We start from the raw sequence: 15,695 nt of genomic DNA, 5'->3' as shown, positions 1-15,695 counted from the left end.
GATGCCTTATTACCCCACATTATTCCTTTTTCAGTGTTATGCCTTCTGGTTTTTTTGATAGGTTGATTGAGATAGCAGGAAACAGATTCCCTACTTACTTTGACTCAGAGGAAAAGCTGTTCTGCATGACCCGTAGCATTCACCTGTATCGAGAGCTGACCTGTGGCAGTGTACTGAAGAGGTATTCTTTTCCAGAGTTTAAAAAAAAAAAAGACCATTTTGACTGGATTGTCTATAACAATATTTGTTTATATAAAAGCTTTATAAAGAGTAATTAATTTATTTGAGGCCTTTTCATGTTGATAACAGAATGGTCTCCAACGAAGTAAAATTGCTACAGAAAGACTGACATGGATCTTCTCATTCCATAGTGTGTGACTAATCCACTTGATGTTTTCTAATTTCTGATAGACAATTTCTATATGATCTGATCCCTGTAAGCCTCCAAAGGGGAGTGTTCATGTGACAAATCTGATCTTGTCTTGGATTGTGGAGAGACCATAGTATAAGAGTTACATTTTCCATGAAATAGGAGTTTGCTCCTGCAAAGCAGAGTTTACTTCCAGGAAGACTGGGACCCCTCCAGCAGTGGGAAGGAGGAATCGTTTCACAGTCGTCAGCCTGAATGCTGCTGCTGTTGGCAGTGTTGTATTGTCATGTTGTTACCTTATGTTAATTTGTGAACACATTTTGCAATGAAAATGAATTGAGTTATATTTTAGCATCATCTTGTGTATTTTATGTTAGTGGGAGAATTATTCTAAGAATAGTTTCTTCTCCTAGTGTAGCTTTATCAGAGAACAGCTAGTAGCATATTACCAATGGATTAGTTTGGCATACTGTCTTTGGAGGTATTCAGAAACAGATTTGACCTTCTGTATATATAGACCCCAAGGATTTTGGTGTTGGCAATGGGATGCTGGTACTGTGAGCAAAAAGGCACAGTTTCAATGTCCACTTAACTTGCTGTCTGCCATTCAGGGTTTGTACAGCATGGTGTTGCTAACTAGAGGTTCTTCCAAACCTCTCCCTTTTGGAGGGGTCCTGCCTTGGGTTATGTGGCCTGCTGGAGCCTCGGATTCCTTTCCAAATCTCTTCAGTACAGGCTGATGTTAGTGGAGGTGGTGTGTGAGGGGGGGGAAAAGCGAGGTTGACTACTGTGTAAATAATACTATCAATGACTGGGGTTTTTTTGTTGCTGTTTTTTCTTTTTTAGGATTATGTCTTTGGAAGAAGAAATTATTTCAAAGAAAGTTAAACTCATAATAATTGACTCTGTTGCTTCAGTTGTCAGAAAGGAGTTTGACACAAAACTCCAAGGCAACCTGGCAGAGAGAAGTAACTTTTTGGCTAGAGAAGCATCAATGCTGAAGTATTTGGCAGAGGAGTTCTTAATACCAGTAAGTTCTTCCTCCTTTCTTAAGTTTTTGCCTTACAGTATCAAATAAACAATAAAATCTGTGAAGAATGAAAATGACAGGAAGATGAAAACCAGAAAAAGCTTCTAGCAGGAATCTTCAAGCAGGTACCAGTGGGAAAATAGTCGGGGAATGGGGGAACAGTAACTATTCTGCCTGGTGATTTTTTGTTTTTTGTTTTTTAAATATTTTATTTAGGACTTCAAGTAAGGGTTCACAAGATTCTCCAGCTGTGTTTCAGTGCTTTGTTTTCTATTTTTTTCTTAAATCTCATATTTTATTTTGCTGCCATTAAATATTGCTTACCCTGATGATACCGTTCTAATGCAATGCTTACTCTAACTAGTGCGTACTCTGACTAGGTGAAGATCTTTTTCTACCTGTCCCTTCTACTTAATTTTATAGAATTTCAAAAGGCCTTACGCTCTGGAGCAGCATAAATTCCTTTTGTGACTGATAATGCTAATTAATGCAGAAAGCAAGGTAACAGCTCAGCAAAACCTTGTCTGTGGACTTGCCCATAAAATACAAAGGAAGATATGGACACTCAGTGCAGGGACTGTGTCAAACTGATCAAAAAGTGCTTCAGAAGGTGTAGGCTGCATAGGTGTGCGTGTGTGTGTGTTATGTGACCCATGGAGGATTATATCAACTTAAAAGATGTTATTGAGACTCAACTCTTGGAAGTATTTCCTAGTATGGGTAACCTACTTGTCACTCCAGTGTAAGAGAGAAACCGTGGCAAGAAGTTAAGACTGGTGAGGCCTTTTCACTCTGACGCTCCTGAGGTCACAGCAACTATCTCATACCAGAAATACAGACATCAGACATGTGGAACTGGCCGGCCTAACTTAAGAGGGATGGATTTCCTTCTGCCGTGTAATTTCTAAAAACTTTTGATGGGAAAGATTAAACCCTGCGTAAGTGCCTTTAAAGTTCAGGTATAAAAGATAGTGTCCTAGTTAGTGCACCCAATAATGTTTCTAGTGCTTTAAAAAGCCAGGAAAGAATTGTGTGTAAGTATGTATACTCTCATATTTTGGGAAAATATTATGCAGTCCTTTGAAAAAGGGGACAAGTTTTATGGGAAGATACTGTTTTTCTCTATTTCTCTATTTTCTTCTGATTTAGATCACTAATAAATTGGATACGTGAAACAATATGTAACACATTTTATGGCAGAATCAGTCCAACTAAATACTGAATTGGGCAACGAGTAGGGGGACTGAGTCTGAGACTCTGAAAAAGATCTGGAGTTGATGACTGATAGGAGTTGAACTTGAAGTCAATCCTTTTGACTGTAACTAAAAGGTCTGGTGAAAAAATTTGAGTAGTTGAGCAAGGTAATCGGAAATAAGGAGGTTGTGTATTACCTATTTAGCTATAACTGTTACTGGAGCAGTACATCTGGTGTTAACAGTCCAGGGAGGGTGGTGAAAAATCAGCTTCCAGAGAATAGCCTTGAAAACGACTGGGAGGAGGGGAGACCAGTCTTAGTAATTAAGATGTATGGTGCTTACTTTGTTTAGCTTAGCTAAGGAAATGTTAAAGGTTTCTTCATTAGTCAATATGTACCTACTTGAGGAAGAGGTATTTGATAAAAGCAGCCTTCTCTTCAGCTGACAAAGGTATACCACAGTTCTGTGGTTGGAAGCTGAGTTAAGCAAGTTCAGACTTCAAATAAGGGGTGTGTTCTTATTAATCATTGGAATGCATTACTAAACGTAAATAGCTTCTTGTCGCCGTGTATTTTTAAATGGGCCCTTTTTTCCCATTTCCTAAAAAGGGAATAGGTTCAAATAGGATTAAATTTGGGGAAACTCTCTACTACCATGTTATGCTGGAGTTCAAATGAGTTTAATGCAGTTCTTTCTATTGGCATTACACTCTTTAGCTGTTTATAATTGTGTGTACATGGTGTCAGGTTATTGAATTTGATGTGCAAAAGCGGCTAGCATTCATGGCTTCTCCTGAACTCAAGGGGAGCTGCTTCAAACCCAAGTAGCTCTATATAGTATGAAGTATTTGGAAAAAAGCTGACTTTAACTACCTCAAAACTGATGGCTGTTGTTCAGCAACCTCTCTGCACCTTTGTTTTCAGTTTGTAAAATGGGAATAGCAGAACTGTTAGTTGTGAGGATGCTGTGAGGACAGGGTCATTGCTGTTCAGAAAGCACTCGTGCTGTGTCCATGAACAATGTATAGATGCTCACTGGAAAGTAATACTTGTCATCCTCAGTGTAAAATTTAAATAATGTGTAGTAAATGAAACCTTAATCCATCTTTTGAGATGAGAAAAAATATTAAACGTATTAATTGAATGACACCATCCTAGCCACTGAATGAAGCAAGTGAAAGTGTTGTGTGATTGTAAATTTTTGCTTGACTTAATGGTTTTTGAATTTTTTTGTTTTTAAAGTACAAAGAAACACCAAAGCTTTTTTTTTTTTCTTATGTATGGACGTTAATAAAATGTAAGTTGTTTCTCGAAAAGTGAAATGTATGATGCCTGATTTCCTTTTTTTGATCCCTTCTTCCACCTAACTTAACAGTAAGCCTGTTTCCACCCTAAGCTTTTTAAATGATGCCAGGGCAAGAAGCAGCACAAGGTTTGGATCGCTTCTGGTCTATTGGCAGGCCACCTGGCAGCCGTACTGATGACTGAACAGTCTCTGAAGCTTTTTCCTCCATGGGTCGCTATGTAACAGGGTCCCTTTTTTCCCTTCCCTGCACACAGCCATGACCAAAACCTACTTTTTTCTGCCAGGTTTGGTTGAAACTAGCCAGTCTGATCAAAAGTGATTGCTAGAAACTGAGAAGGACAGTTTGACTATAAATCAAACAAAAAGCCCTTTATTTTTGAAATCTAGTGAATATGTAAAGCTATATGAAAAGTTTACATTACATTTATCTGTTTTAAAGCATGCTGTACTTGAGAGCATTTGGATCTGAATGTTTTCTGTTACAGTGTATGTTGATGCTGTCTACCAGATTACATATTTAAGCAGCAGTAATCAGTCCTATATGTTTCCTGTCTAGTTTCTTGACATCCGTAGCCTTCCTAAAAAGAACAGAAAACAAAATACACTTTGGATTTTTTTTCTTCTTCCATATTCATAGGAAACTATTTATTATTAGTAAGTGGTATTCAGTAAAAGTAAGTTTAGTGTTCATGCTGGTTGAGAGAGAAATGATGTCTCCATTTCAGTGAAGAGCTAAAACTAAAACCCAATAGGACTAGAATTGTTCTTGAAATTTAACTGTTTAGCTTATAAAAATTGTTATTTATAGAACCTGGTCTCCTAGTTGCTAGTACTTGAGAAAAATGTGTGGAGCTGGCTAGATATCTCCATGGAAAAGCACTCCAGAAGCGGCAGTTGCAAAACCAAACTGCTCTAAGCATTCTTTTAAATGTGAAATTGAGACTGAAGATGAAACTTGCTTTGTAAATCCCCAAGGCTAATCAAATTAAAACACTGGCTGTCCTTTATACTTTTGTCTGGGTTGTGTTCTTAGATCTGTGTCTTGGAACCTTTGTTATTTATGATCAGCATGTTGGTTATTATTATTACCAGCAAATGTATAGTAGTATCTTTTTTTTTTTAAATTGTTCTTTCTGAGAATATGAAATAGCTTAGGAGGAGAGACTTTCTTCTCTCACTTTATAGTACAAATGAAAGACAAACCTTATGTAACTATTCTCTAATGCTTTTATTTACTATGCTAAATAAGTTAACAGTAGTCAAGAAGCCCATAACTTCCACAGGTAGTATTTTTTCCCTTTAGATGCCACATGCTCCATTTAAAAACTAAAAGCTCACTTTATCAGTATTGATAATATGACAGCAATTAAAGCTGTCATAGTCAATTTTTGTTCCACACTCTTAGTTCTCACGTTTTTCATTTCAGTGCTTCACACATGCATTCTGCTCTGTCAACTTTATACCCAAGACTTTCATTGCTTTGGAAGGCCAAATGTTTAGCTAAATATATATTTGTTTTTAGGTTACGTAAGTCTTTTTTTCTTCACAAAATCTATTTATATGCACAAATTACTGGACATCTGCAGTCCCTTTTCTGCTATCTTTGGTTGTGTTTAATTGTATCATCTCAGCTTCCTGCAGTAAAGTGTCTCAGGACTGAAGTGCTTCTGTTGGCAAAGATAGAATATTCAGACTGTTAACTTTCTCTTTCTTTATAAGCAAGTATTTCCATTTGGCCTCATCCTTGGTTCTGTTTTACTCTGTTCCCACGTAGATGGTTGCTTGTCAGCTCCTCTGCACCTTTGCTATTGCTGTTCTGATATTTGAAAATATTAGATTGTGGAGAGCTAAACAAATTCCAAAATGGAAGATTTCTGAAGAAAAGTTGTTTAAATGCCAGTTCCCTTTGAATTGGTAGTAAATATGAAAAAGTTTTGGAAAAAATGGATAGTTGATCCATTGTTACAAACTGTAACAAAACTGTATGCTGACTTTTCCAAAACTATGGAGATACGTTAGACTTCCAGGTGAATTTGTCTATGTCTGGACTGTAAGCTGCTGAAATACAAACTATTTTTTCTTTTTTTACTTTATTAAAAAGTATTTTTAATACCAGTGTTACAGAAACAGTAATCGTATTATCTTTGCAAGTTGTTTAAACCTAGAATAAGAAACTTTTCTCTACTTCCAAAATGTAGAGAACTGGTTCCATTTTGAAGTTTTCAAAAAAGAGAAATACCTTATATGTTATGCCACTTCGAAATGTGTTTCTTTAATGAGGAGCTAACCTTATCAGAAGTGAACATTTTGGAACTGAGTTACTAGAATTTTACTAGCCATATTTAGGCCAGATGTGGTTCAAACAGTTTCTAGTGGTGAGAATTCAGTGGAAAGTACGGGTCCTTTTCTGTTGAGCTGCTGATATTTATGTAGTGTCTTGTCAAGCATATTTTGTGTTTGTGTATGTATGTGAACTTGAATACCCTTCCCAACTGATAATAGAAGGATCTTTATATTTCTACATAATCACAGTGAACTCCTGGCCATCTGCTTGCTACAAAAGGTTGAGGTTTACCTAATAATGTAATTCTCCTTTCAGTGTGGGGCTGCTATTTGCTTTGTTTCTCTCTCTTTCCCCCCACTCCATTTTTAACTGCCATATGAGTAGCTTTGGTGCTTTTTTTCATGAAGTTTGTATATTTCTCTAGGGAACAGCATGAAAGTTAAAACAATTTGTGACTGTTTGCTTAGAAGACTCAGAATAGTGCTTCTGAACCTGCAGAAGTTTATTAAGATGATTCACCAACTTCTTGGAGAAACTGAGTTGTCCTTCTATGAACTCAGTAGGATGAAAAGATGCTAGCGTCATGCTTATCATATTGTGAACGTTATCCACAGAAGCATAAATATTTAAAATAATGTATAGGTATTGCAGAATTTCCTGACTTTTATTAGTCTGTGTGAATTAAAGAAACATTGAATAGCCCTAACTTTGTTTTGAGCCAGGGAAAACAGTAGTTAATTTCTTTCCTAAATCAAGAAAATTACTTCCAAAACTAACTTTCTTTTAGTAAAGAACAATTCTTGTTCTCTTCAAGATGCTTCATTCCCACTGCACCAAAATTCAGGTTGGTGTTCATGTCCTCATTAAATGGTGAACTGAACAGCATTAGAAAATTGTGTTTATGCCAGCTGTATCAGAACTTTTAGTTTCAAACATATTCTCTTTTGGTGCAAAGGGGAATACCTAATCTTGTTCAGTGTGCTTCATCAGTTTAAGTAACAGTTTGTGAAACAAACAAAACATTTTATGTTAAGGTTTCCTCCCATGTTATACTTAGCAGTATTTTTGTGCCCAGAGCTGAGTCTATAGCTTTGGTTTTTTTAATTAAATACTCTAGTGTTACGCTTTGTTTTCTTACAAAAGCCTGCTTGAAAAGCAGGTGTCAGAATTTCACATATATTTGAACACTGCTGTTTGTAAAGTGTGGAATGATTTTTAATTTGTGTTACTGTTAATTAGGAAAACAAAATGGTTAAATGGGACTTGCTGACCAGAGTTCGTTCTTTGCCCTTGCTAAAACTTCATAAACCCAGTTTTTGTTGGCAGATTGTTTATGTTTCAATTATCCCTCTGCTCCACAGTACTGAGCAAAAAATAGTTTTGATAAAAGGGAGTTAATCCAACTGCTAAGTGTTGTTACAGTGGCAAAGTTAGATGGTTTTGTCTTCTCCTGTGGCTGTTAAAAATTATCCTTGGAAGGCACAACTTTGTTTTAGTTTAAAATGACTGGTTAAAATGTAATTATAACTATCTTCAGTACTGCTGCCATCTGTATGCTTTTTTATATGTGTCTGGAGAATATACATTTCTGCAGTTTACGGCCCAACACAGTGTTCCTTTTGGACTGTCTGTGCTCATAAAATGTTTAATACAGCTGAGGAAAAGGAATGAGAAATGGTAGAGCAAAGTTTCCTGTTTTCATGTGGTGGTGAAGTATAGAAAAGGAGGTAGTTTAAAGTTATATGATACTGGAATTCAGTTTGCTTTTTCTTTTAAAGTATTCTCTCCAGTGCTTTTTCCATTTTACAGTGCAAGTGACTGCCAAAAGCTATCATTCTGCACAATTGCACATATGAAATTATGTAGAAGGAAGGCACCAGTATTAATGTATAGGAGAGGGAGTTGAGAGGAATGATATTTTATTACCAGATTTGTTTTTGATCTGCTATACAATCATGGACAATGCTTACTATAAAGGAGGGCAGACACTTTGCCTGATACCTTCTTTGACTTGAATTTCTGAAAGACTTTATCCAAAATAAATTGGTAGTTTCTTGCGTCTTCTAACCATCATTCTCATTACACTTCTCTGGGTTTCCCTCAGCTGATTTACATCATCTTGAAAGTGAGGTGCCCAAAACAGAGACGGTATTCCAGATGAATCTCTACCAATGTTTGGGTATGGAGAAGGATTTCATCTCATACCTTGCAGGACATCCTCTTGTTTATGCATCATAGTACACTGTTTGCTTTCTTTGCAACAGCCTGATGTCATTTACTTACCGTTCATTAAAACCCTGGATCTGCATCTGCTGACTCTGTTACTTAGCTAGTTGCTCTTCCTTCTAATGTGTTATTTTTCCTGGCTTGTCAAGATGATTTTGAATTCTAATCTTATATTCTAGTGTACTTGCAGTCTCCTCCCTGCTTTCCTGTTTTTGCAAGGAAAATGATCGTTCTTTCTATTACAGATTCTTTGTGTAACTATTGGATAGAACCCAGACTTCAAGCAGACGATACCATTTTGTTCAATAAGAGGCCTTTAAACACTGGTAACTGCTATGTGTCATTTTCCAATAAGCTTTGCATCTACCCTGTAATACATTCATCTAGGTTATATTTCTCTAGTTTAAGTAACATACCTATGTAAGGTGTTCTACTGCTAAAATAAAAATACAGTATTTTTTTTTCCTGCCCTGTCATGTTGTTACTCTATGTGCTGTAAAGAAAACAGTAATTGTACTGAAGGGCTTTTATGCCTTTTATTGGGAGTTTAGGGTTTGGCAAGATGTCCTGTTTTGACTGTGTGAAAAATTGCTTGAACCTTTAGGCCAATAATCTACTTGTGACTCTGCAGAGAAATACTTATGTTTTGAGTATTCCATTCTTCTTGCCTGTTTTCTTGTGCCTCCTTCTTGTCCTTTGATTTTATTTAAACTGTAGGTTCTCTAGGAATATTTCTGCATTTGCATAATGTGTAACTGAAAGCGATTCTAGTCTCTAGACAGGATAGCAATACAAAGAATAGTTGACTGGATTACAAGTTGTTGGAAAAATCTTACCTGTATGAGCTCAGTATAGACTAATTGGTGGTTTGATTTCCAGATTCTCTAGAGTTTGTTTACTTTATGGTTACTCAGCCCCAGGGCTCCTGGGAATAAAGAGGACCTGCTCTGCAATTGTTACTCCTAAATAATATTGTACCAGCTCCCTGAGGTGTAAAGGGATGGGGATAAGAGGAAATTAAGATTGGGCAATGCATATATGTCTGTTACAATACAAATGTGCCCAGAGATCAAAAGTAAAATCTTATTTGCTTGGAAACTGGTAGTAGTAGAGATGATTCTATCACTTCCCTCTGTGTCTACAGGACTGCTTTGTGACAATATTGCATTTGTGTGGAACTGGGTGCACTGCTGGGGCTGTTTTTTCATGAAGTATGGTCTGGAAGCTTCATGATGCAGTCTGCTTGCTGCTGTTAACCAGAGAACCTGCCATGTTCAGTCTACAAAATTTCCAACATGGTTGGATGGTAATAACAGACAACCAGACCAAACTGTTGCAGCTAGATGGTTGATGAGCCTGTACTGCCTTGAAAGTAGGAGTATCTAGGTTTACAGGACAGGCTTTTCAGTCTGCACCTTTTCTTCTGCTGCTGAGGCTCTTGTGCATTGAGAGTTGTGGGTTTTGCTCTGGTTTCCCTCCTTTGTTTTGCTTGGAATTGGAAGCTATGAGCTATAATGTAGGGTCTCCTGAGCAATTTCATTCTGATTTTTCTAGAAGAAGACTCCATCCTCTTTATTGAGAACATGTATGTTTTGTATCATTGTTCATTGAAGTTGCTGCTTGATTTATTCACCCCAATTTTCTGTTTAAAGAAGGAAACCCGTCATTTTAACGGCAAGCATTTTAATTCATTTGGCAGAAGTTCAGTATAATCAAACTGAGGGAGACTCATTCCAAATATGGATTCCAATGAGAATCTACATTATTTCGGTAACCTCATCAAACTGTCATGTTGCCTCTCACTAAAATGCCTATCTGCATCTCATTTGAGAATATAGTACTTCTGTTGTAATATTCTAGGTAAACAAAATTAGATTGAGAGGTTTTTATTAAGTAAGGCTGAGCAGTCATCTGCAGAATTTTAATTAGACAGGACTGAATGAGGTTGTGGTTATTGTTGGTGAGACTACATCTGAATTTCAGTCAGTATCTCTCCGCCCCCCAATACTCTGTTAACATTTTTGATATTCCAATTTGGATGAGCTGTGTTGCCCACCCTAGAATACAAATCACTTTCTTTGTCTTTAGATTCCCGTATTTTCCATACTTTACTTTTGCATTTATGATATGTCATAATTTTGACCGGGGGGAGAGCGCGCTTTGCTCTTCAATGATATCAAAGGTCTTGACTGGGTTCTTGGCAGACTGTGGTATTATATTTTTCATGATGTGCTGGTTAGCAAAATCACCTCTAATACATGAACTAAACACTAGTTTTTCATGCAACTGAAACCCTTAGTTCTTGTAGAGGAAAATTGCTTTAAAAGTGCTTACTGCTTAGATGCTTTTTGTAACTTCATAAAGGTCTCCCCTAGGGAAAAGAGGGGCTTGCTTAAGGCTGCAGGCACATACCGGTGCTCTGGCTACGTTATTTCTCAAGAATATTAGTTTAAGCAAACTGGCTTCAGATGTTGGCAGTCTTTGAAATACCAAATGAAGTTATTTTTCTGCAAAGCCTATGAATAATACTAGCAAGCCACAACTGGATAATTGGAAGTTTGATGTAGGGCTATGTGTCTGTTTCTCTATCAGTCTTAAATTTGTGCATCACCAAAGGTGTATTAAGTCTTTTTTTTCTTCTGGTAGTTGTGAGAGAAGATGCAGTGAAAGGTAAGGTAGGTATGAAATACTAAGATGACTTTTTTAATTCAGACGCTTGCCTTCTGTTGTCTTCTGTGATTTCCTTAAAAAATGTCTTATTCTAACAAACCTCAGGTCTACCCAGAGAGGTTTGGAATGACATCTAAGAACTGTTCCCTTATGCCTTTAGCAAATTCTCTCAATTCTTCAGGAACAGTACAGAAGCCTGCTGGCCACCTTTTAGTGATATGTCCTTTCCTGTATCATTTTCTAGCTAGATAGTGAAGAGCTTGTTTGCAAGAGAGACTGATAAAACATTCAAGGTTTGCTTGCATCAATAATTGTTTGTGGGGAAAATTCTTAACCTGAAAAATCTTCTGAATATGCACAGTCATAGGGTTTCCTGGAGGGTATATACAAGCAGCCACTCAAGGCTGGCATGAGTTGGGCTTGTATAACTTTCTCTGGTTGCATGGAAGAGCTCCATGTCACGGCCCTTCCTGGCATTGTAATGGATACAGTCAGGCCTGGACAGTGAGCACAAAGTTTCTGAGGAGGCCTGGGTAGAGAGCGTATGCACAGAACTAGTATACTGTGTATTAGAACAGATATGCTCTACTCCGCTTCTGCAGTGCCCCTAAAATGGAGCTACTAGAAGCAGACAGATGCTGCTGAAATAATTTGTGAAGCCTGCTCCTACTTGTCATATTTTCAAGGAGCAGATCGGCAATAGTAAAGGAGATTGTTATTGGCTAGAGGTACTGTTTTGGAGTTGGCAGCAATGCTTACTGCTGTGCCTCCTTTTTCAGTTGACTTAAGCGAGCCACAGAAGAGAGGAACTAGCAAAATGGTGAAGCTGCTGCGTGGAAATCCACTGACCTGCAGCCCATTCTGAAGCTGTCCCTAGGAAAGAAGGCTGCCATATACAAGCTGCAAGAAGAATAAATTATCTGTGCAAATCACAAGTGGCACATGGGTAGCAGGTTAATTGAGCCTGCATTACAGAAAGTTTGAGTAGTCCAAAATCAAGAGGTGGTCAACCAATGTCAGAGATTAAACAGCAACAAGAGGACAATACATGCTTGCTTCCTTCCTATGTGCCTTGTAATTCATTTCAGTATAGAGTTTGCAACTGGTTCATACTTGCTGATGAGCCCAAACAAGGATGTAAACCAGCTGAAAAGCAACCCAGGAAAAAAAATGTAGCGGGCAATTGTTGTGCAGCTGAACAGGCACTAATGTAGGCAGAAAGGAGGGGCAGGAATGTGTGGTTTCTGGCAGCAGCACAGATTTTGAATGTAAAACTGCATCTTCAGTAAAAAGGGTAAGTATGAGTAAAAATGCTAACCAGGTTATTACTCAGAACAAGCAGAGAAAAAGAGTGGTGGGTGCTTGGAACATCCTTGAAACTTTTAACAGCTCTAGGAAGGATTTTGTTACATACCATTATTATGATGCTTTGTACTTTGACTAAAGGCGAGCAAATGCCTGGCTGCATACAGCCTATCCTTACATTGCTTAGGGCTTTTGTGCATCATTAGGTCAGTCTCCTGGTTTTAGTCTGCATGTTCTGGTTTTAAAATGCATCATAATATGCTGTATTTGGAGTTGTAATATATCCGTGCATAATGAATTATAGCTGAGGTCAGAAACTATGCTGAATAGTAGATTTTCAAACCACACTATTTCTTCCTATGCTAAAATTCAGAATGAAATGTATAACAATCCATAAAATAGCTGGTACAGTTCATAACATGCTTGCATTCCTTCATTATTAATAGTTTCATATCCATCTGTCAGCATGCTATGGCTAAACCATTAGCCAAGTTTTTGCAGCTGCTGCTTTTACAGGTCTGCAGAATGTAGTTATCTTCAGCTCCTGTTTTTTGTCTACTAGTAAGAGGAAATTTTACAGAGAGCTTACGAAATTGTCCAAGACTCTAAGTTCAGTTCTAGGTGAAAGTCTGTGATCTTGATTTAACTTACTTGGCCTGTGGTACTTCTCCTGTTATTTCTTTTGTTCAAACTATGTTGGTTGCAGCAGTTGTTTCAAGTAACAGTGGTTTGTTTAATCTCATTAGAAGTTCTGCACATGGTTGTTGTAATCCTGTATTTTTGTAGTTCTATTTTTAATAACATTTTGTGCAAATTATAGTTGCTGATTTGATCTGAAGACAGAGCCCCTAGAGAGGTCTGTTTTGAGATGAATGGATCTATGGGTAGGACATGTGGGGTTTTTTGTTTTGATTCCCTCCATTAAAGCGTGAATGAAGATGAATATTTTTTGCAGCAAAGATAGCTATTGATGCAGAAAGTAATATGTATGTAGACTGCCAAACTACTTTGTGCACGATACTAAACAGTTACTGGAGAATAACTGTTAAGATTGTTGCTAAATCAAAATAGTTTCATACTAGTTACTTGGAGATGCAAGGTTTCTAGAAGTATTTGTGTGGTCCAGTACCTCTGTGTGCGTGTGCTTTTTTTTAGTTCCAATACTGTCAAATTCCAAAGGCCACAATTTGTAAATCATGATAGGTACCTGCTTTCTCTCCCATTTTTGGTGCCAGATAAAATCTGTTAACATAAATATGAAATTTCTAAATGAGAAAACAATATTTGTGTGTATTTGTAAGGTTCTCTCTCCTAGAATAACATTATTTATGCTGATAGGATGTAATGAAATCTTTGCCATCTTATAAAACCCTGTGCTAGGGAATAAATTGCATTTTGCATACTTGACTGTCCCATCTGCATTCAGTCCAGTCATTCACCTCTGACTGGATCACTAATATGTAAAACCTCTCACCCGTTTAATACAGTGGCTGTTGAAATACATACCAACAAGTTATGTTTCCGTTCATTTCCAAAGCCTTAAACTTGTTTTTTTCATGCCAGGAGCCAACTATTACCAGGCATTATTACAGAGTGGTAGTAGACTGGTCTGTTACTAGGCTTGTATTTCAGTTGCCTTAATGTCTTGTTTGGTTGTTTTTTCTGATGTTGGGGTGTTCCGCAATGGGGTTAGTTTGAAAGAATATCTGCCTTCTATTTGGCTGTTTCAGTACTCATTTTTACTTCAAGTGCTCTATTTGCCCTTAAACACTGCTATTTTTAATATTTTTTGAAGCTGGCTTTGCAGTTCCTTCTGAAGGAATTATTGACTAGCAATAGTAGTGATGTGTTTCTCCTCTCAAGGGCAAACAATTTGTGTAGAAGCCTGTCCTGTTTCTTCTTGGTCACTGCAATCGAGTCCTTTGGATACTAGAGGTAAGGTTTGCATACTGGTGAATATGTCATGAAATGTTACAATGACCTAACTGCTACTTCTTTTCATAGGGCCTCCCAAATGTAAGGAGATACTAAACACAGGAGATCTCTGAATAGCCAGGAAATGAGAGCTTGTATAGCAATACCATTTACACAACTTGATTTGCTGTTACTGGGGTACAGTAAACTACTGGATCTCTGTAAATGTCACCAACTTGTTTGGAATTAATGATGCAGCCTGAATGCTAGGTGCTGGTTAAAAACGTGAACTTGGCCCTAGTACAGTTGTAGAGGCTTCTGGAGTTTTGAGCAGAAAACATAAGAATTTGTAGCCAGGCCCAAAGCATATGCATGTCACGCAGACATTGTAATTGATCCTGCTGAATATAACTTTAGTATTTATGTAAGTTTGGGTTTTTGTAGCTGTAATGTTCCTCAGATATTGAGAATGTCCAAAAAAAATGCTAGGTAATTAAGAACAATAAGTCACATTACCCCAGTTCAGCTGAAGGACAGACAACATTGACTCTCTTGGCATAGCAAACTGCCTTCTTTGTAGTAGTTGAATACTTGACACTTAAGATTCTGTTGTTTAAGAAATCATATAAGTCATTGGCGTTTTTTAGGCAAAATATGATTTAGATTTGGTCCATAAATTTTGCTATATGTGAAGAGAAAAATTCAAGTAAAATAAAATTTCTGTGGTACTAGGCAAAGATGCCTGGCTCATGATGCTGTGGTATCAGTGATAAGTCTTACAGGTTGTATTCCTGAACTCTAAAAATAGACACAAACTCTATTACTGTCACATGCTTCTGTCAAACTATAGATGGAATTAGTGTTATGTTTTTTTATTAATGCCAAAGTTTTTCAGTAATCCATGTAGTGACACAGTCTACAGCCTCAAATATTTTAATTACTACAGCTTTTTTCTCAGCTTCAGTAAATCTGCTTCCTAGTTGTCACTGATGAGGTAAGGATAAAATGAAGAAAGATTGATAGGGAGTGGTGTGGAAGTTTTTTATTAGCTCAATGATACAGTCAGGAAGAGGGAGAGCTTTTCACTAGAAACCTGAAGAGGGGCTTGGGAAAACCTGCTTGTCAGTTGGTCCAGTAAAGGAGAATATTTCTGCCTATAAAATTCTCCTCATCTAGTTTAGGGTCTCTAGAGTCACTGATGAGCAGAGACATTAAGCTTTCCTAGTTTTCTCTAAGTGTCACTTAACCTGAAAATTTCTTTTATGTTTAAATTGCAGTTTTGTAATATACTGTAAGACACCAAATGCTTGTGGTCATTTGCATCCCTTTGCATGCGAGTGATCTAGTAAAGTACGCAGTGCTGATACGCTTAATCATTTAGCATTAATGAACTTG

The 15,695-nt window shown here is 37.3% G+C and overlaps 1 protein-coding gene across 7 annotated transcripts in view; it reads left to right on the top strand.

The window, feature by feature from the left end:
- Window positions 1–15,695, top strand: part of RAD51B (RAD51 paralog B) — a 409,322-nt gene that overhangs the window by 18,148 nt on the left and 375,479 nt on the right. For all 7 annotated transcript variants that reach the window (XR_015702014.1, XM_087746500.1, XM_087746502.1 and 4 more), the window contains 2 exons: window positions 62–181; window positions 1,217–1,400. Coding sequence is in view for 6 of the 7 variants with exons in the window: in XM_087746500.1 (XP_087602626.1) it covers window positions 62–181; window positions 1,217–1,400 (304 nt within the window). In the remaining variant the exon portion in view is untranslated. The remainder of the gene's footprint in view (window positions 1–61; window positions 182–1,216; window positions 1,401–15,695) is intronic.

Source organism: Nipponia nippon, unplaced genomic scaffold (assembly GCF_047370975.1).
Source record: "Nipponia nippon isolate SJK-2023a ecotype South Korea unplaced genomic scaffold, ASM4737097v1 scaffold_10, whole genome shotgun sequence".
Classification (NCBI taxonomy): domain Eukaryota; kingdom Metazoa; phylum Chordata; class Aves; order Pelecaniformes; family Threskiornithidae; genus Nipponia; species Nipponia nippon.
The sequence above is the reverse complement of the archived record's forward strand: the minus strand, read 5'-3'. Positions and strand labels throughout refer to the sequence as shown.